The 20,924-nt window shown below is 46.9% G+C and overlaps 1 protein-coding gene across 2 annotated transcripts in view; it reads right to left on the bottom strand.

Moving 5' to 3' along the window:
* Positions 1-20,924, bottom strand: part of NOS1 (nitric oxide synthase 1) — a 105,708-nt gene that overhangs the window by 16,350 nt on the left and 68,434 nt on the right. The window contains exons 14-23 of one of the 2 annotated variants that reach the window (XM_031442832.2): positions 19,129-19,273; positions 18,059-18,163; positions 17,440-17,498; positions 16,371-16,472; positions 14,288-14,404; positions 10,433-10,607; positions 7,533-7,671; positions 7,010-7,088; positions 1,728-1,921; positions 56-225 (exon numbers count right to left, since the gene is read on the bottom strand). In XM_031442832.2, the coding sequence (XP_031298692.1) occupies positions 56-225; positions 1,728-1,921; positions 7,010-7,088; positions 7,533-7,671; positions 10,433-10,607; positions 14,288-14,404; positions 16,371-16,472; positions 17,440-17,498; positions 18,059-18,163; positions 19,129-19,273 (1,285 nt within the window). The remainder of the gene's footprint in view (positions 1-55; positions 226-1,727; positions 1,922-7,009; positions 7,089-7,532; positions 7,672-10,432; positions 10,608-14,287; positions 14,405-16,370; positions 16,473-17,439; positions 17,499-18,058; positions 18,164-19,128; positions 19,274-20,924) is intronic. The other variant, XM_064481172.1, reaches the window with a different exon arrangement.

Genomic DNA, 20,924 nt, shown 5'->3' on the forward strand with positions numbered 1-20,924 from the left:
ACCACAGGGGAGGCGGAAGGCGCCCCCTTGAGGTTGTCCGAGGCCAGGGACCCACCTTGCTAAGGACCAGCAGACGCTGCTTCTCTTTCTCACTGGTGGCCAGGGAGGCAAACTGCTGCAGCTGCAGCGGCGTCGGCGGCGTGGTGATGTCCAGATAGTACTTGAAGGCCTGGAAGATGGTGCAGGGCGGGAGGCGATGCTCATCGGTCCAGTTACTGATAACGCCTGTGGAGGCACAGGAGGTGAGACATGGGCGGGGGGAGGAGAGACTGGGCTCCGAGGACCTGGGTCCAAGTCAGGGGCGCAGCATGGGGCCTGGTGAGCTGGACTGCCCCAGAGCCAAGCAACTCCTCGGCTGTCCACCTCCCACCTCCCACATCTACACCCGGGGCCCTGGGGACTACGTGACACCTCGTGTGTGCAAGAACCATGTCCAAAATCAATTGAGCAAACTAATCCAAAAATTTAAGAATGAACAAATATTAAAATAGCATGAGACAGTCCCCTGACATTCTATGCAGTGAGCCACCAACTTGAGCGTGAGCTGTGAGTCTATTCTGTCTCCATCTGTCCTCTCTTGGTATCAGCCTCTCACCTCTCTGAGTGGGATTCTGGTGTTTAACATGCTCAACACTCACCTAGCACTTTCTATGTGCCACATACTGTTCTCAGCACCTGATATTATTAACTCATTTAATCCTCGCCACAATCCTAGGTCGTGGGTGCTATTATTATTTCCATGTTGCAGTTGAGGAAAATGGAAGCACAAAGAGGTTAAGGAATTTGCCCCAGGTCACACAGCTCAAACGCATAAAGTCAGGCAGTACTGCTCCAGACCATGTATTAACTACTATACAACACTGCCTTTCTGTTCTTTAATCCAGTATATCCCCTAAACACAAGCCTCTCCGTCATCAGGGGCTCAACTCAAGATAAAAAGTACTGTTCCAAAGTGCAGGAGGAACTGGCTGGACTGGATTTATTAAGAGAAAGTGTGTTTCTCTAGAGCAGTACCTTCCAAAGGGATTTTCACCAGAGCTTTGACTACATACTGTTCTCACATTCTGCCCTGACTTTACATCCTGGCTCATTTTTAAAGGGGACAGGTCACTGAATCACTGGGCTACCATGTATGGTCACCACAGTTCCTTGTACCTGTGGCTACTGAGATGAAACACGGAGACATTTACCTTTTGCCTTTAAAAGTTCTTTAACAGGAATGTCAAGGACGGTCACTGAAATGGGTTGGGACTTGGTCTAATGAGATTTGAAATGTGGTTCAATCACAATGGGCCACTGAACTTTATCCAGTGCCTTTCAATTCTAAGAGGAGGCAGGGGCAGACTTCAGCTGCTATTTACTTGGCAGGCAGTGAGGCAGGGGTGATGGAGGAAGTAAGACAAGCAGCCCCTGCTGAGATTGGTGTCCAGCTGATGAAGGAAGGGAGACACCCCTTCTCCTTGATGATAAGCCATCAATGTTGCAGCATCACGGACGTTCACTCAGCCAGCTGGGCCAACGCTGTTTAGCCATGAGAAAGGGGGTGTCCTCTGTCTCATAAACTGGAGGGTGACAGAGACAACCCTCCTAGCTAGATTGGTGATTGGGAAGAAGAACGGGTCTCCTCTTTCCCCAGACACTCCTCTTTCTCCTCTTTCTGGGACTCCCTGGAGATGGGGAGGGCCCTTGGGAGTGGCCGGGTAGGGTACCCAGCCGACCGTAGTTACCCAAAGCCGTGTTCCGTTCCTCCAGCAGCTCCACCTTCACCAGCTGGTTGACAGGGGGCGCGTCCTCCAGCCGCTCGATCAGGGCGTTCACGAGGTCCTCGTGGTTGCCCGGGAAGACGCCCAGGTGGTCCCCAGGCTGGTACTGCAGCTCCTGGTTCCCATTGGTGTGGAGACGCACGAAGATGGTGGATCGGCTGGAGGGAAGGGAGGGGGAATGAAGAGTTAAGGGCCACCGGTTCCTGCCCCCTTTCATTGCTCCTCTGTCTGTCCTTGTGGCTACAACTCCCCTCCTTCCATTCTCCTGGGGCTCATGCCAACCAGGCTTCTGTCCCCATCATACTACACCACCCACGGCTTTTAGCAAGGTCAACCATGAGCTCCTCATTGCAAATCCAGCTGCCAGTTCCCAGTGCTCATTGCGGTCACCCAAGCAGCGGTGGATACAGCTGGTCACCTGCTCCTTCTCAACTCCCTTCTCCTGGATTCTAGCACCCCACACTCTCTCGATCTTCTCTCTGGCTGCTCCTGCTCAGTCTGCTCTGCCTGTTCCTTCTCATCTTCCCTAACTCTGGGCGGTGGAGCACCCCAGGGTTCAGTCCCCGGACCTGACTGCGTTTCTGTCTTCCTGCCCCTGCTCAATTCTCCCCTGTACTTACCATCATCTGACACCCAGCAAAGTTTACTTCGTTATAAGCTCTGTGGTCTGCCTCCTGCCTGCCCCTGCCTTCCTTGGCCCCAAGGACAATGTAAACTCTAGAGGGCAGAGAATTTGTCTCTTTTGTCCCCTACTCTATTCTGGCACCTAGGACAGTGCACAGCATGTAGTAGGTACTCAAGATAGATTTATTGATTAAAGGAACCCGAGACTCCCAGGTTTATCCGGCTGCTGGAATAGGTTCTGCTCTCAATACCAATCGGAGTTCTGCCAGGAACCACTAGCCCATTGGAGCCCCAGGCAGTGATGTCCCCATTCTGTGAAATCCCATCTCTCCTCGGAATCCCAAGCTTCACTCCCTTTTGCAGCCTGGGTCCTCATCTTGTTAGGGACCAGGGAAAAGAACTTGGCCTTAAGCTTGGGTTTTTGTTATGCACAAACCCACTGATATTACAAAGTCCACAGAACTCAGGAGAAAACCCAGAGAGACACTTGTTCAGTCTTCCAGGTCATGCCCTTTCTATTGATTTTTGAATTTCAAGGGCAGGAGCTCTGTGCTAAGTGAATGGCTTCAAGAATGACTCCTCAGACTACAATGATTCTGGCCCTCTTTAGAGTTTCAGTATAGACCTAGTGCATTTTTTTTTTCACCTGAAGACTTTGGGGGTTGATTACTACATCTTAGTGAATCAAATCTTTTGTATTCTTTGAGTTACAGTTGCATTTTCAGATCTGCTTTTTCTTCATTGCCAACTGGTTTTCAGTTGATGGAGACACTTGATATTCAACAAGAAGTTTCTACATTCTTCTCGGTATGTAAATCAGCACTTTGAATAGACCAATGGGACTCGCTATTTAAAGGAGTTTTTGGCACAACCAAGAGCCCTTTTGTGCTGCAAATAGCCACCATTATTAAAAATAGTTGTGCTGGCATATTTGCTTTTTTGGGTGTCAAGTATTTTCTCAAAGCACGGCACCCCTGGTCCTTAGCATGGTGGGCAACTTGGTAACTGAAATTGTGATTGATGGTGGTAGGGTCTGGGGTCCCACCCTCTGTCCCTGGGCTGGTTTTGCCCTCTCTGGGTCACTGATCTTGCCAATGATGCGGACTTGAATGATGGATTCTGCTCTGAGCTCACGGGCATGTTTTGGATCCTGGAGAGTGGAGGCTGCCAGCCAGCAGGTGGCGCTGTGGGGTCGCTAATTTAGGAGCCTCCAGCACCAACCCCGGGAAGCCTTTGAAAGGCCCCGCAAATCAATCCCCACTTTCTCCCAGATCATCACGATTTCTTTCAGAAGCATATTTGCCTCCGTTCATTCGGCCGGTACAAAATAGAAACGCGGAGGACCCGAACTTGCTGAGCTGGCTCACGCTCACAGCCACTTGCCCGGAGGCCTCTTAAACGTGGCAGAAGGTGGTCAGCGGGTAAGAGGCAGGAACGGGAATGTCGCTGGCCGGTTGGCTACCAGGTGGGCCCAGGGATGTGGTCACGGGACATCTTGATGGGCTGGTCCTTGAAGCTTTGCAGGAAGCTGATCCCCCAGTGGATAGCGCTAGCCTGGAGACCCACCGTCTTAGCTCTCAGTTCTGCTGGGGGTTTCTAAGTATAGGATTTTCTAAGCCTTTTTCCTCTAAGCTTGGGACACATATGAGCCATTGAAAAGTATTAGGGGAAGGAGAAAGGGCGGCACTGGGAAGGCAGCAGGCTTTTGGGCCCTTTCCACCCTCTCCCCCAGAGCACCCCCGGCTTGTGACGTACGCATATCCACCTACAGAAGCATAACTACACACACTCATGCGCACACTTGGCAAGGGTTCAATGACAGGTTCGCAGATGAAAGAACAGCCTGCTAATGTCCAGCATTAAATGGAAAAAAAAAACAAACAGCTGTTCGCTCTTCAGTGAAAAGAATAAACATTGTCTGTTGCGGGCAGTTTGAGTTAATCAGGTTCACACACTTAACAAATTCGCAATGAGTGTCAGGCACTGTTCTAGGCACTGGTGAGAGAGTGGTGGGTAAAGACAACAAAGTGCCCGATTCTCACTGAGAAGTGACTTGAAAAGATCTCCAATGGGGCTGGTGATGTGGATGGGTGGGTGGTGACGGGCTGGGGGCCGTGGGCTTAGTGACCAGCAGATAAGGATGGCCAGGGATTTGACATTTGAGCAGAGGCCTGAATAATGAGAAGGAGCGGACATGTCCTCTATTCACCAGCCTCTCTAAAGCCTCTCCTGCACGTCCCTTCCTCCTGACTTCCAGGACTTAACGATCCACACACCACCACTTCATGCTCCATTATACTCTCTTCTGTACTGTTTGCTAATTGGAGTACAGAGAAAATTTATTTCCTGGCCAGGCAGTAACTGCCGGTCACTTTTCTCTTTACAGTGGCAAGGATCACCCTCAAAAGCAGGTTTACTTCCTCTTAAGCACTTTGCTTGCAATTAAGGGTCTCTTGTTGGGGGTGGGGGTGAGGGGTGTGTGTGATTTGTGATTTGTGGTATCTTGCTAGGGCCTCCAGGCACAAACAGCACGACTCTGGCCTTGGAGGGGGGAAAACTGGAGACAGAGTCATGCTTTTTCTTTCAGTTATCCTTAAAAAAAAAAAAAAAACAAAACTCGTAAAGCTGGAAATGGTAGTAAGTCTGTGAATTGGTAGCCCTATAGGGTACGTTTTTAAAGAGCTAAACACCTGGACACAACTTGATCCTTTTTTGTGCTAATCCAGAACTGCTTTTAATGCTATCTTCTAGTTCCTAACCTTGTTGAAATATCCTTTGGTAGTAAGTTACCCAGCATGGAGTCAGCCGTCCTTTCTGGAGGAAGATGAAGGGGACTTTGGTCCAACTTAGCATCCAAACATTTGCAAATGACCTTGCTGTTTGTGTATAACCGTGTAAGGAGTAACTTTTTGTGATCTGGTCTTCCACAGTTTTTTACTGTAAGAAATTTCCAATAGATTCCCAATCCATTCCTCCAGTGTTTGAGGATCTAGGAGACAACACGAGAGCCCTGGGGCTCCATCCCGTTGACAGTGTTGTCAAAGGTTTGACGTCCATGTAGAAAGCATACAGACTAAACCTGCAGGTGTAGGAAGCTGGGATGGAGAAGGGACAGTAACGGGAACGTATGATACACTAGCTGCTTTGTGTGCGTTGTCTTTAATGCCCACAGCAGCCTTGCGATGTTGTTCAGGCCGTAGGAACAGCCATTTGGCATCATGACTTTGGAATCAGAGAACAAAGTCTGTGTAACCTTGAAAAAGTCACTTGTGTTTTCTAATTGTCATTTTTCATATTTAAAATGTAGACGATAATAGTGCCTAATTCCTAGGCTGGTGGAGTTCTGTGAGATTCTACACAGAGAGGACTCAAAACAGCTCTTGGAATGCAGAAAGTACTAAATAAATGTTGGCAATCTTTATAGCCACGATTCTTACTTTAGGTAAGGAGACAGGGGTTCAGAGGACCCAAGGGACTTGCCCAAGGTCACACAGCCGGCACGTGGCAGAACTGGGTCCAGATCCCAGGGCTGTCCAGCTCGAGAGCCCACACTTTGTACTTTGCCATGCAAAAAATTCGAGATCTCAAAAGATCTTCATGGGCTGTAAATGCAAAGTGAAATGGCTTCCATTTGACAGGGATCAATGCAAAGACCTTTATTCCTGCTAAAAATTTTTTTTTACTTATCCAGGTGGAGGGATGCAGAGACCTGATGGGGTCACTCTGAGAAGACATGAAGTCTAAGAGCAGCAAGGACATAAGCTTAACGGGAGAGCAGCATGGCTGTCAGGACGACGCCTGCATCTCGGGCAGCACCAGCGTGTCCTGTCCAGATCCGGGATGGTAATAACAGCCTTAGTGCACTTGGCAGTGATCATGGGACTTCCACTGCACTGTGACCAGGTCTGAGAATGACATCTGCAGCAGGACAGAGTGCGTCCTTTTACTAATGCAAAACGCTTGGGAAACCAGGTCTCGGGAAGAACACTTGGAAGGAACCAGGACCGGGGAGAGACTGGTCGCCGTCCTTGGCTATTTGCAGCTCTCTCATTTGGAAGAAGTCACTTGGTATTGGGTGTCACTGGAGAGTGTAGCTGAGGACCAAAATGAAGTGCTAGGAAGAAATGCTTTGCTGATAAGCAATCATAAGATAACTCCTAACAATTAGGACCTCAAGACACAGAGGGGCTGATGTATGTAATAAACATCTCGCCATCCCAAGGGAATTTAAGCAGAGCCTGGGCAGCTGTTGTTCAGGATGCCAGGGGAGAATTACCTGCGAGGAGGAAAAGTCAGGACTAAGAGATTTCTGACTATGATGAACGTGACAGTGAACGTTAGCAGTTTGACAAGGGTGTGGTCCATATTGAAACTCCTCATAAAACCTTTCTCTTGCCTCTTGCCACAATAATCATCACCATTCACTTTTTTTCAGCCTTGCAGGCTGGAGCTTGGCAAAGGGGAAAGCAGAAAACCAAGATGCTACAAAGTAACAAGGGGTCTTGATGACCCTTAGAGTGGTGAGAGGAAGCCAGTCCTTGGAGTCAACAAGGGCCCCTTCCTTATTGAGGGTGACACCTGGGGCAGAGGCGGGTAACCCCAGGGGACCAAGGTGTTCCTACCTGGATTTGGGGCTCTGAAGGTTTTGACGGCTGAGGAGTCGAGCGGCTGAGACCCGCTTTTTGTGGACACTGGACAGACCTGCAAGGAGGAGAGCAACATTCTTCCTGAGATGGAGTTAAAGAGTTTTCTTTGTCAAGAAAAAGCCTCTAGCTTCTACTGACCCCCTCCTTACGTTCCCCTGTCCTCTGGGGCACAGTGAAGACATAGAAGAAAAGAGGCCAGGCAGGCATTGGTGGGGGCAGTTGCGGACAATGCAGAGCAAAAAGCAAATCCGGCTGAACTCAGCGGAGAAGAGGAGGTTCAGGGTAGCACACCACGCTGCCGGAGGGAGGCACTCTTTCAAGCACGCTGTTTTCCTGCGTGTGGGGCAGGAGCAGCGCGTTTATTTTGGGAGGGTTTCACTAAAGGGAGACCAAAGCGATGAAGCCCACCTTCTCTGAGCACCTTTTGGAGGTGAGAACTCCTGTCTTCCCCTTCCCCACACTGTCAGGAATGTCTCCCCGGGAGGGTGGGGAGTGGTACCTTGTGTAAGTTCCGGAGCTTCAGCCACATAGGTGAGGCGGAACTTGTTCCTCTTCCAGCTTCGGTCATTGCTGATGAGGGAGTTGTTGGCCTTCTCAATGTTGACGTCATCTCCCACGCAGAACACGTCACAGGCTGCCTGTGGCACACACGGGGCTTTCGGTGACCTCTTTCACCCAAGTGGGATTCCCCTCAACAGCTTCAAGTCCCGGCATGTATCCATTCATCCACCCATCCATCATCCCATCCACCCACCCTGCATCCTTCCCTGCCTCCCTCCTCCCTCCATTCCTTCCTTCCATCCATTCATCTACCTATCCATTATCCCTCCGCCCATCTACCCACTCTCCCGTCCATCCATCTATCCATCCACCATCCATCCTCCCTCCCTTCCTTCCTCCCATCCATCCACCCATCCTCCTTTCCTCCCTCCCTCCCTGCCATCCATCTATCCATCCATCCTTCTATCCACCCACCTACCATCCCCTCATCCATCAATTCACCCTATATTTATTTTTTGAGTGCCTTTGATGTGTTGGACATACCACATTTACTACTGACTTTGGGACTAACCTCTATTTAATCTGTAACTCTATTAGGTCATTTATTCCTAAAACCAACTTGTACAGAGGCTTAACATTAAACAATAGAATAAATACCTTAGAATTTCCTATCTTCCTCTAAAGATTTAAAAATTATATTAAAGGCAGAATATATTGAATATTTGGATATCTGCATATAAATTTTTCCTGCTTTTCCTTTTTGCAAGTTCATAAGTTCTTCAACTTTAGTGATTCTAAGAATTCAGGTTTTTGGAGATAAAAACCATGGATAATGCCAAAGGTTTTCAAAGGTAGTTTTTTTTTTTAACCATATTTTGGCCTCATGTTGATTTTTAAATGATCCAAATGTCCATTAACTGATGAATGGATAAACATAATATGGTATAGCCATAAAATGGAATATTATTTGGCCACAAAAAGGAATGAAGTACTGATATATACTATAATGTGGACGAATCAGGGAAGTATTATGCTAAGTGAAAGAAGCAAGTTACAAAGATCTCATAAGATTCCATTCATATGAAATGTCCAGAATAGGCAAAGCTATAGAGTCAGACAGCAGGTTTAGTGGTTGGCAGGGCTGGGCGTGGGCTGGGAGGATGGGAGGGTGAGACGATAGCTTAAAGGATTTGGTGGTTCGTAACAGACTCTGTTTCTGGGACACTCAAAGTTGACTGATTGAAGTCAAGAACCACACAGTTATCTCAGGTATTAAAACAGCCAGGTTATCTTGACTCTCCTCATCTAGGAAGAAATTCAGGAACAGGCTTATCGACACAGTCTCTCCAAATACATATCCTTATTGCTCAGGGGCCTCAGTTTCCCCTTTTGCTCTCTTTGTCTGGATGAAGAGTGTCAACTGGATGACAGAAGGTTGGGGAGTGCCCTTTCTCTTGCGTTGCTGATGACACTGCACCCTGGGGCTAAGGAAGGGGCAGGGACATGTGGGTCCACATTCACTGCTTTCTTGTTTTTTCCAGGATGGCCAATGGCATCACGCCCCACATGCATACAGAAGGCCGTTATTCATTTATTCCCCTGTGACCTCATCTCTAGAACAGCGCTGTCCAATAGGATGTCCTATCATGACAGAAATGTTCTAATTGTCTAATATGGTAACTCCTAGCCACTAGTGGCTACTGAGCATATGTGGCTCATGCAGGTGAGGAATGGAATTTTAAATTATATTTAATTTATATATATATACACACACACACACACACATACACACCCATATATATAAAAAAAGTATGTAGTTACATACATAATGTTGTTATATATAACATTATATATATAATTATATGACATTATAATACATTAAGTATATAACTACATACATTTTATATATATAAATTAATGCTTTATGTTAATTATAATGTTATATATAACATTATATATATAAATACATACAGTATATATATACACATTAAATACATATTTTAAATTATATATGTTGTATATATGTGTTAATATATGTTAAATTATATATATGTTGTTATATATACATATATAACTATATACAAGATTATACATATATTAAATATTATACAGATATGTTATTTACAAGGTTGTGCAACCACCATCACTATCCAGTTTCAGAACATTTCCATCCTCCCAGAAGAAACCCTATAACCTACACACATTAGCAGTCACTTGCCTGAACCCCTGGCAACCACTAATCTACCTTCTGTCTCTACAGATGTGCCTATTCTGGACATTTTGTGCAATGGGATCATACAGTTAAGTTTCCTTCTGTGTCTGGTTTCTTTCACTTGGCACAATGTTTTCAAGGTTCATCCTTGTAGCAGGTATCAGCACTCCCTTCCTTTTTATGGCTAAACAATATTCCGTCATGTGGACACACATACTTTATTTATCCATTCATCATATTTAACGTCCACTAGTTTACATTGAAATTTAAATAGCCACACGTAACAATTAAGATTGTCAAAGCAGACAAAACTGGTGAGATCTGAGATCCAGCCCCAGGCATGGCCCCTGGCTTCATTAACCAAGTCTATGTTTTGTGTTTACCTGTCTACCAAATGTGAGTGAGGGGTGCATTCCTCCCAGCCCCCAAATTTCAAGACTCTATGTTTTTATAGACCAATTCCTTACCCATAATGCAGGAGGCTGAATTCTGGGTAGAGAATATCTTAAGATCACGCCACCTTATCTGAGTTGTTTAAAGCTATCTCCTGGTTGGAGACATGAGAGAAGTACCAAGAGCTCTCTAGTGTCTTCTACCTTTGATGGTTTAGGTACCCTGTCTTGGGGGGTGGTCCTTGGGGGTCATGACTTCTGCCCTGGGTCTCTGAGATCTGGGTGGACGGTTACCTTGAAGACCTTCTTGGCCCAGGTCCTGAAAGCCTCTTCCTGCCCACAGAGCTCGTCCCCCTCCCTCATCTTCAGGATCCTCTCTCCCCCCAGCTCTTCCAGGAGGGTGTCCACGGCGTGTCCAAAGGCGCAGAAATGAGGGTATGCCCGTGAGCCAAGGCCGAACACAGAGAACCTGCCAAGGAGACAAGAGAAGGTCCATGCCAGCAGACCAGGGAGACGTGGGGGTGTCTGGTGTTATGGACATAACAGTCCATATGCCCCCTCAGATCCGTATGTTGAAGCCCTACCCACCCACAATGTGACCGTATTTGGAGATAGGACCTTTAAGGAGGTAACTGAGGTCAATCGAGGTCACAAGGGTGGGGCCCTAATCCAATAGGACTGGTGTCCTTCTAAGAAGAGAGAGAGAGAGAGAGACACCAGACAGGTCTCGATTTGTCTGCACACGCAGAATAAACCATGTGAGGACACAGTGAGAAGGCGGCTGTCTGCAAGCCAGGAAGAGAGGCCTCACCAGAAACCAACCAACCCCACTGACACCTTGATCGAGGGCTTCCAGCCTCCAGAGCTGTGAGAAAATAAACTTCTCTTATTGAAGCCCCCGCGTCTGTAGTATTTTGTGATGGCTGCCCGAGCACACAGAGACATCTGGTATCTCCAGAAGGACAGCGTTTAGCCTTTGGTGGTAAGACAACGCCAAGCCCATCCGGGGAAGGCCACTGTTAAGCCTGGGAGCCCCCGAGCCCTGTGTGCTCTTCCTTCTGGTCTCTGCTAAGCACCACGGTCCTTGGGAGACAAGCCCCAGGCGATCCTTAGGAGGGTGAGCTGGGGACCGTGGTGACCCAGAACTGTTTCTTGTGTGTCCCTTTCTAAGCTGGACTAATTGGGGATAAGAGTCTCTATTACTGGAAAACTTAAACTCTACTGATGATACAACTAGATTAGTTTTAAGTGCAAAGACAATGAAAACTCCAGTGCAGCAGTTCTCCAGGTCCTGTATGAACGACGAGCTCAGAAGGACTTGTCACTAACACATCCAACGTTGGTGGGTAAACAGCTTCTTCTAGAAGGGACTGAAAGACTTATACATATGCTGGCTCCACCCCTTGCAATGCCTGTGAAATTGAGTTGCTTCACAAACCCTCTTCACATAGATATCACTAGAAAACGGTGTTTGAATCGATGGGGGTCAAGTTAATGAGGTTTTCCTGTATGTCAAGGAGGAGCTGCTTTGACTGAAGTCTGAGAAGTGAAGGGCTGGGGCCCAGGGGCCCCTCAGTTGTGCAGAGACTTTACGTCACACTTTCAGGACTTGGTTCTGGCTGTGGGTCTTCACCTCACTGGGACTGGATCGAGAGGTTGACAAGTGGGACACCAGGCCCCCTGACTGACTTCTTCCCCAGGCTGGAATGTTCTGTGGCAGACTGTCATTTCAGACAAGCCAAGGAGGGCAACTGTTTAACTCAGTCCACACAGGGTCTGGCTCTGCCCCAGACTCTCTTTTTTAGAATGATGGTCAAAAGATTGCGATGGAGGATGAGGGAAGGAGTTGGGGAAGTTGGGGAGAAGGGACTCTGTTATTGGACAATGAATTTGAGATGGGATCCAGGGGTCTCAGAGATCAAGTCAAAGTCAACATAGGTTAATATCTACTCTTTCAAACTCGTACTCATGCTTTCTCACCTCATTCTCCACTTCTTTCCTGCCCTTCCTTCCCTGGGGTTCCAGAGCCTTTCCAAGGGAAGGATGTGGGATTAGGCAGCATGTTTCTCCATCCCCTGTGATCCTCCATTAGGTAGAGCCCTCACCTTTTCCTCGCAGGGCAGTGGCCTGGCAGGTGGAGAGGGCTGGTGGCCAGGAGTGGACTGGCTGGAGGACGCCAGGAGCAGCGTTTCTGGCCCCCACCCTCCCCTCCAGCCTAACACAGATTTGGAAACTCTTGGCACTAGTCATGCCTTGTGGTTAAGACGTTGTTCCCCAAACCTCCAATATTGATGACATTTGAGACACCTGACCACCACTGACACTGTTATTTACTGAATAGCGCTGTTTAATTTGCTTTTATTTTGTACTCACTAGCTAGTCAAACCCACTGGTGTTCACTAACAGATGGTCCAGATGATTAATTCATTAATACGTTTGCCGAGGCACCCGAAGGCCTGTGTCACAGTCTCTTCCTAGACTCACATTTCCATCACCATCTTCACCTGATGATTTCAAAATTCCTATTTTAAGCTTCCAAACCAGAAGCTGGTAAACTTATTTACAGGGCCAGACGGTAAATATTTTCAGGCTTGTAGGCCAAGAAGCAAAATCGAAGCTATTACATAGATACTCTCGTATCAAGGAAGAAAATATATTCCTACACATTTTTGGACAAAATTTAAAATACAATAATAATAATAGTTATTGAGTACAATTATAAAGACTGAGTTATATATGTCCAGTAATGCGAAGAATGGAATTTTTTGGCGGGGGGATAGCATTTTGCTTCACTGAGGTTCAAAGATAATATTTTCTGTCATCAAACGAATTGCAAATGTCCATCTGTAAAACCCATTCTAAGCTCACCAGTTGTATAAGAGTACACCATGGCCAGGCTGGATTTGGCCCATGGGCTGTAGTTTGCCAACCCCTGCTCTAAGCCATGAGAGATTTAATAAGGGAAAAATGGGTCTGACTGTCAAACCACGGATGTTTCAATGTCAAGCTGAAAAAAATGAACTGATGTCAGAACCCACAGAACGTACAATACCAAGGGTGAACTCTAATGTAAACTATGGACCCTGGGTGATAATGTGTCAATGTAGGTTTGTCGACTGTATAAATGTAGCACTGTTGGGGGGACGTTGATAATGAAGGAGTCTGTGTGTGTGTGTTGGGGGTGGGCAGGGAATATATGGGAAATCTCTGTATCTTCCCCTCAATTTTGCTGCAAACCTAAAAAAATAAGGTCTATTAAAAAGTGTACCAATGGACACAACACTTCAATATCCAGGAACTCTGTGATTTGTATCATTTATTAAGTGCTGCCCTGAGCATGCGAGGGGAAGTTTCAATGAGTAAAGGTCTAAGAGATTAGTGGCCAGGCCTGAGCTTACATCAGCTTCAACTTGACCAAGATCTGTGAAACCAAGGGTTTGATATTCAGTTTGCTCTCTTTCCAAATACCCATTAAACTGAACACACAACCACTGAGATATGAAATATCTGCCCATGTATTATCTAAAATGCTCTCGTGGGATGTGACTATGCTTTGGGAAGCATGGAGTTAGGACAGCATTTTTTTTTTTTTTACATTTTTTTTTACTGAGTTATAGTCATTTTACAATGTTGTGTCAGGACAGTATTTTTTGAATCTGCGCGTTGGAGTCAATTAGGGAGATTAAAAAAAAAAGCAATGCTTGGGACCAATTCTAGACCAATTACATCAGAATCTCTGGAGGTGGGGCTTGGTTATCTGTATTTTGTAAACCTCTCCAGGTCATCTCGATGAGCTTCCAAGGTTAGGAACCACTGGGTCATAGCAGGGTATCTCCGAAGCTTCTATTAAAGCTTCTATTAAAGCTTCTATTAGGAAGGGAGCTCACTGAGTAATATCCTTCAGCATAACTGATGTGAAACTGATGTGAAACTGAAGGAGTGTGTACAGAAAGAGATCACAGGAAGGGTCCAGGTAGTGTGCTTTAGTGGGAGGGGTATCCCCAAACAGCCAGAGTGCAACTGGTTATGTGAGGGACAAAACGACATGGAAGGGAGACCTCCCTTCCCCTGACAAAGAACCCATTTTGCAACTAAGTCCATTTTCCCAAGAGTCTTCATCACCCCCAACGTCCTGGGTCTCTCGCTCACCTCACATTCGCCAGGGGCCCGGCACTCTCAAAGTTGTCTCTGAGGTCTGGCCCGTCGCCTGATGATTTGCGGGAATCCGAGTATGAGGAAACACTATTGAACCGGACCTTGTAGCTCCTGCCAAAATAAAAGAGAGTCTGTGAGCTCTGGCTTGCAGCCCCCTTCTGGGGTCAATACCTCAATGGCTTTCCAAATTACGAGCCCTGGTTCTAGGACCACTCCTTGAGTGTTGAGTGAGACCACAGCACACCTACGGCGTTGTCTGGAACGTATCAACGTACCCTCGCCCTCCACAATGACAGCTAGCCATCTGCATTTGATGCTACCTGTATTTAAAAGATTTCTAGCCACATCTGACTCAGGAAGAACAGATCACACCTTAACCCATCAGACCACATTTCCTTCCTTCCCAAATTTTAATGGGTACGGGAGACATGCGGGGATCTTGTTAAGATGCAGATCCTGATTCAGATGGGAACAGGGTGGGGCTTGAGATGCTGCATTTCCAACAAGTTCCCAGGAGATGCTGATGCTACTGGTTCCCACACGTCACACTGAGTAGCCAGGAACTACACTTGTGCTGTTCGCAGTGGCCATTGGCCACATGCGGCTATTTAAATTTAAATTCTTTCAAATTGAATACAATGAAAAATTCTGCTCCCCACTGGTACTAGCCCCATGTCAAGTACTCAACAGCCATGTGGGGCTAGGAACTGCCGTACAGGGTGGTACAGGTATAGGACATTTATATGCTCATAGAAAGGTTTATTGGATGGTGCAAGACTGCCCCATTCAGCGTTCTCTTTTTAAAAATTTTTTTCCTTTTTTTGAAATTGAAGTATAGTTGATGTATGATATAATATGTTACAGGTGTATACTATAGTGATTCAGAATTTTTAAAGGTTATCCTTCACTTACAGTTATTATAGAATATTGACCATATTCTGTGTTGTACAATATAACATTGTAGCTTATTTTATACATAATAATTTGTACCTCTTAATTCCCTGCCTCTGTAGTGCCCCTCCCCTTTCCCTCTCCCCACTGGTAACCACTACAGTAGTCTCTTTCAATAAAGTTACGGTCTTTAGACATTTCAAGGGTCTCTCATGTTTCACATTTCAAGTAAATATGAAAAATCTTCAGCACTGACACATAACCTGAAAAGAGATTGGATTTCTTATTAAATTGTTTTGAAGGGGAAGAAAAGATGTCATTGGGACTCAGACCTCAGCATTAGAGGCTCAGGAGCTTCAAGATTTAAAAAAACAAAACCAAAAATGGTTTCCAGTTTTCCTCTAAAAGTGGTAAGTTTTATTCTTAGATTAAGACAAAAACCAAACCAAACCAAACAAAAAAAAACCTCTAAGACCAACCCCCCAACAAACCCCAAACAAAAACCCCTACAAAACCCCCAAATCAAAAACCAAAACAAAACACAAAAAAACAACACACCAATCTGAATGCAAAAGACAAAAAAAGAAATTGCGCACTCTGGCAGCAGGGTTTCTAAGCTGGATGTTCTTCAAAGTTGATGCTCCAGCATCAGGAAAGTTCTAAATATATTTAAGTGTATTTTCTGCCCTAAAATAGTCTCACATTGAGTCACTTCTCCAAATAAGCCTGTAACACATCAGGGGGTGGCTGTGTTGTTAGTGCGGGAGGGGTGGTTGATGGTTGTGGGGTAAAAATAACGGCACATGTATTTGTAGGAGGTTGGAGGTTTTTCCAAATGTGTTGTTTTTTTGTTATTATTCTTTGATCCTGGCAGCAGCTCCCAGAAGTGGTCAGGGCAGATAGTTTCTTCCCATTTGGTGGATGAGAAAGACGGAGGCCCAGAGAGGTCAAGCGACTTGCGCAAGGTTACTCAGCGAGTTAGTGGCACAGCCTAGGGTAGAACGCTGGTCTCCTTGAGACCCGGATGCGGTCTTGGCTGCTGCAGCACCGAGCATGCGTACACACCTACACCTTGACAGGCACGCATGCGCGCACACGCACTCCTCACGCACGAACACAAGGCATACACGAGCGCATATTTGCATGCACGCACATGCACACACGCATGCGCACACACGCGCTCTACCTGTGCTGGCTGTCACGGGCTGCAGCCAGACCGTGGAGTTCTCTGTCACCTCGGGGAAGGGGAGGCCCTTTACGGGGAAAGAAACGCAAGGGTTCCGGGTACCTAGAGGGGAGAATTGATGGTGCCCTATCTCTCCCTGGAGGAGGGGTGAGGAGGACCTGCTGAAGACCACCCGGATGGGGTGGGAAGGAGAGAGGCAGGGAGAGTGAGGACTAAGATACTGGCATTGGGCACGGAATGAGGGCTGAACACAAGGAACTCAGCTGTCCCCTGGAATATGGAATGTATGCAAGTTTGGCAACATGGGCTTGGCTGAAAGAAAACCAGGAGGGATTTTCTGCAGAACGCAGCCTCTAAACACCAGTCAGCGACGGCATGTGATGTTCAACTTAAGACCGGCTCCACGTTGGAGGAAACACGATGTTGATCTCACAGAAAGGCAGCTCTGTCTGCACAGGCCATCTGTTCTCTATTTGGGTGGATTTAAGGTCTTTTCAAGGGTAATTTTGACTACGGGTGTTTGTCACCTGATGAAGTTATCTTTAGAGTCCAATCCCATGTTAGATGCAGTTTCACCAGCAACAGATTTTGACCTCAGGCACGTTTCATCTTATAAGATATCTTATCTTTTTGAGTCAACCTCCACGTTAGTGAATGCAACTCCACTAACATCAGGGGGAAATGTTCCAGGGAAAGAAGCTCACGGATTCTGCATGTAGGTTTCCAAAGGGAGGAGATAGTAAGAACTGGTATTTACACAGCACTCATAACTTTTCACAGGATGCTGACGTCTGTTTTCCAGTTTGATACGTACAGGTTAGACACTTCAAGCAGGGATAATAAACCCAATTTGATGGAAAAAGAAACTGAAGCACAGAGCTGTGAAGTGACCAAAGGGACCACAATCTCCACCCCAGTGGACCACATACACCTACCTACTAAAAAGCAGTTACAAATGGACTTTAGGTCTCAAAACCATCCAGAACTCAGATGTGAACCCCAGATGCCAAAAGACAAGTTTCAGTTACCCCATGGGCTGTCATGTGATACTGGCAGGTCATTCACTTACTTCCTTTCCTCGTGCACAGAGTTGGGGTGCCTCATTTCCATCAAAGCGCAGCCGAACTTCTGGAGGTTGAAAGAGATGAACAAAATGTGAGGCATGTATGATTAAATCTGGAACAAGGTTGGGCAGCACTGAGGGTCTGGGGTCCTGACTGGCAAACGAGGAGCCTGATACCTGGGGGCCAGGGTGTCAGAGATGGTCAGGGGCTCGGGCTGGGCAGCCAGGCTGCAGGTGCACGTGGAGCAGGGTTGTTTACAAAGGGCTACGGAGGTGTGGACTGCCCCCACCACCCCCAGCACACGAATCCCTTTTGTGGCTTTTTACAAAAATATTGTCCCCACTTCTCTCATCTGGAGCAGAGGACCCCAAGCTCTTGATTGGAGCATCCATTTGAAAGAACTAGCTCACTCAGGTGAAAATATTTTCACTAGGGATCAGCTAGTCAGTGGACACCAATAGACTGAGGACTTGGAATTGTCCAATCTTTGCAGAACTTGAATCCAAATCGAGATCACTGGCTCTGAGGTTCTGGGAGAATTTGCTGCTGAATAGCAGGTGTAACTGCTGCCCCTCCTTCCTGCTCATGGAAACACATGCTAGAACAGGAGAAAGCTCATCTCACCTCCCCGTTCTCAGGGGGGTCTCCATTGCCAAAGGTGCTGGTAACCACCAGGACCAGAGTTTCATGTTCCAGGTGCACAATGTCATATTCTTCCATGGACATCACCTAGGTGGGAGAATGATGGGGGGGGGAGGAGGGGAGAAAGTGATGAAGAGAGAAAAAGGGTGGGAGGGAACAAAGTGGTGGGGGGAGAGGAGAGAGGCAAAAACGATGGGTCTTCATGGGCCGTCTCCTTCATAAGAACCAAATTTCTGAGTGCCACTATTTCAGTGGACTCAAGTGGGTAGAATGAAAAGCTTTTTAGTAATATGGAACCTTCCTGTGCTCACTGTGGTCTGCAGGACCACAGAGAGTCTGGGGCAATGGGTTGGCTGCCAGTAAAGACAGATCTTGACTGGGACTCCTTACAACCAACTGATGCTGGAGTCTTCTTGACCAAGTTTAGGCTGGGAATGACCCAGCTGGATCTGACCAATTATCTGCTCAGCTTCCTTTTTAACCCTCCCTCCAACTGTATGGAGGACCTGGGCCAAAAAAGTCTGAGATATCTACCTTTGGGAAAGTTTGTTACCCTGTATCTTAGCGTTACTTGAGCAACATTTCTCAAAGTAGGTTCTAGGGAAGCCTGGTCTCCAAAGATGCTCCTTGAAAGTAAGTGAGCCATAAGCAAACATATTTGGGAAACATTTCCATTCTCTCCTCTCCTCTTTTGGAGATGATAACCCATACTTGCAGGTTAAAGGCTCTGAGAAGTCCTGCAGCAAATAAAGCCACTTAACTGTATTAAATGCCTAGCTTCCCAAACTGACTCCAGAATTGTTTTTCATAAGCTTTCTAACATTTCGCTCTAGAGATGGGGGTGGGGATTCCTGGACTCCTAGAGGGTTCTCAGGGAGAGAAGCATCAGAGTCCCCTGAAATATAAGCAGATGTGTGTGACTGGGCTGATGGGCATCTTCAGATGTGCCTTCACCCATTCTCAAGGGGTGCTTCTCTGCTAACTTCCCTCTCTCCTCTTCCCAACTTCATTTACCAGGAGGGGCTGGAGAGCTGGCCCTGCCCTCTACCCACCTTGGCATCAAAGGCGTGTTTGAAGATCTCACACAAGGTTTTGGCATAAGCCTGCGATTTGCCCGTCTCTGTGGCATAAAGGATGGTAGCCTTGACCCTCTTGGCCATTGCCTGCCCCATCAGCTTGGCTGAGAACTTGACAGCTCTGTGGCGGGGGATAGGATGGAAAGAAAAATGGGAAATGTGGAAAGGAGGGAGGATGCCAGGCTGGGACTTTGGGGCAAGAACCATGATCCATGAAACACAACAGGAGGGAACTTACTCTCCTAATCTCGGGTGGCTTCAGGGACACTCAAAGCCCAAGTGTAGGTGCCATATTTATCCCTTTATAAGTCCCTCCAGAGCAACCAGTCATGAGCTAACACGGTTGGTTAGTTTTGATGGTTTGTTACTTGATTGATTGCCCTCATTCTTGAGAACCTTGGTTCGCCAAGCATTGCCGGAAAGATGACCATTCTTTCACCAAATGTTTATTGAGTGCCTAACTATGTGCCAGGAGTTGTTATAGGGACCGAAAAACATAGAGAAATGGCTGTCATTCGTGTGTGTTGTGTGTGTGTGTGTGTGTGTGTGTGTGTTTGAGAGAAAGAGAGAGAGTGAGAGAGAGTGAGAGGAACGAATCACTAATAAATCACCAGATTAGAAGGGATTTTAGATATTTATAAACCCACAAAGGAAGGACCGGGTGTGGGTGGATCAGCCATGCATGTCTAGGGTCTTGCACAGCCTGATGCTTAATTGGCACTAAATACGTATCCATCAAAAGGAGGAATGGATTTCAATGCTGCTACCACCAAAGCCCTGGAGAGTTTAAGGGGCAAGTCTATGCTCTTTCCATTTAAATGGAGAATTCAAAACCATCTACGAGGGCATGGGGAATGCAGGCAGGCCAGAGGCTCAGGAATGCCTGGGCTCACCTTCCGATCAAGCATCCCTGTTCTAACTAGGAATCTCAGAGCAGGCAAATTGCTAATTACCCCCACCTGCGGATTAGGTGGTAAATTCATCACTTCTTAGAATCAGGGAAACCACCCACGCTGCCAGAGCTAAGAGGGGAGAAACAGAAAAGAATAAAAGGTGCCTGGAGGGTTCCCTCTGAATGATCGGAGCATAAAAAAGTACCTAAAATTAACTCCCACTGTTTCTACCCCAAACTTAATAGTGCAATTAACGCTTTAGATTTCTCCCTCCCTTTTTCCCTTGGGAACATCTGAACTGAACTGGAGCCAAAGGCTGCCATCCCTGAGAATATTCGTGATGCTCTTGTTGTGGGAAGAAGGGCGGCTGATGTACTCTTCCTTGGCTGGAAGACAAAGTTAGGTGGAAGGAGAAGGACAGGGAAGACAGAGGGAGAGATCTCGTGGGCCATATTAGTGGAGCCAGGACCTAGGTTTCAGTCTCTGCAAGATGAGCAGTGTCTCACTTCGGGGGTCCATGGCATGGACAGCACCCATGGTACAACGAGGTACCATATGTAGAGAGTTCTGGACCAAAGGAGCGAAGGAAAGTGAGTTAGTAGCTCGGTACATACCTAGCTCCTCTGCCAGGAAGTTAGCTCCAAGTAGAGGGTCTCTGCCAAGTGGATCAGGGGAGCTCTCTATCTTTAGACAGAAGGCTGGCATCCCCATGAAACCATCTCAGTCAGCCACACCCCACCTGTCAGCTGGCATCCTGGCTGGCCATGTGTTCTTCTGGACAATTACTCTTTAGTAGCCTTTGTCCATAACCCCCTTCCCTCCCTCCTTTGCTCAGGGACATCTTGTTCATTTCATTCTTCAGCTCAACTATCATCTCCG

This window comes from Camelus dromedarius, chromosome 31 (assembly GCF_036321535.1).
Source record: "Camelus dromedarius isolate mCamDro1 chromosome 31, mCamDro1.pat, whole genome shotgun sequence".
NCBI classification, from domain to species: Eukaryota; Metazoa; Chordata; class Mammalia; order Artiodactyla; family Camelidae; genus Camelus; species Camelus dromedarius.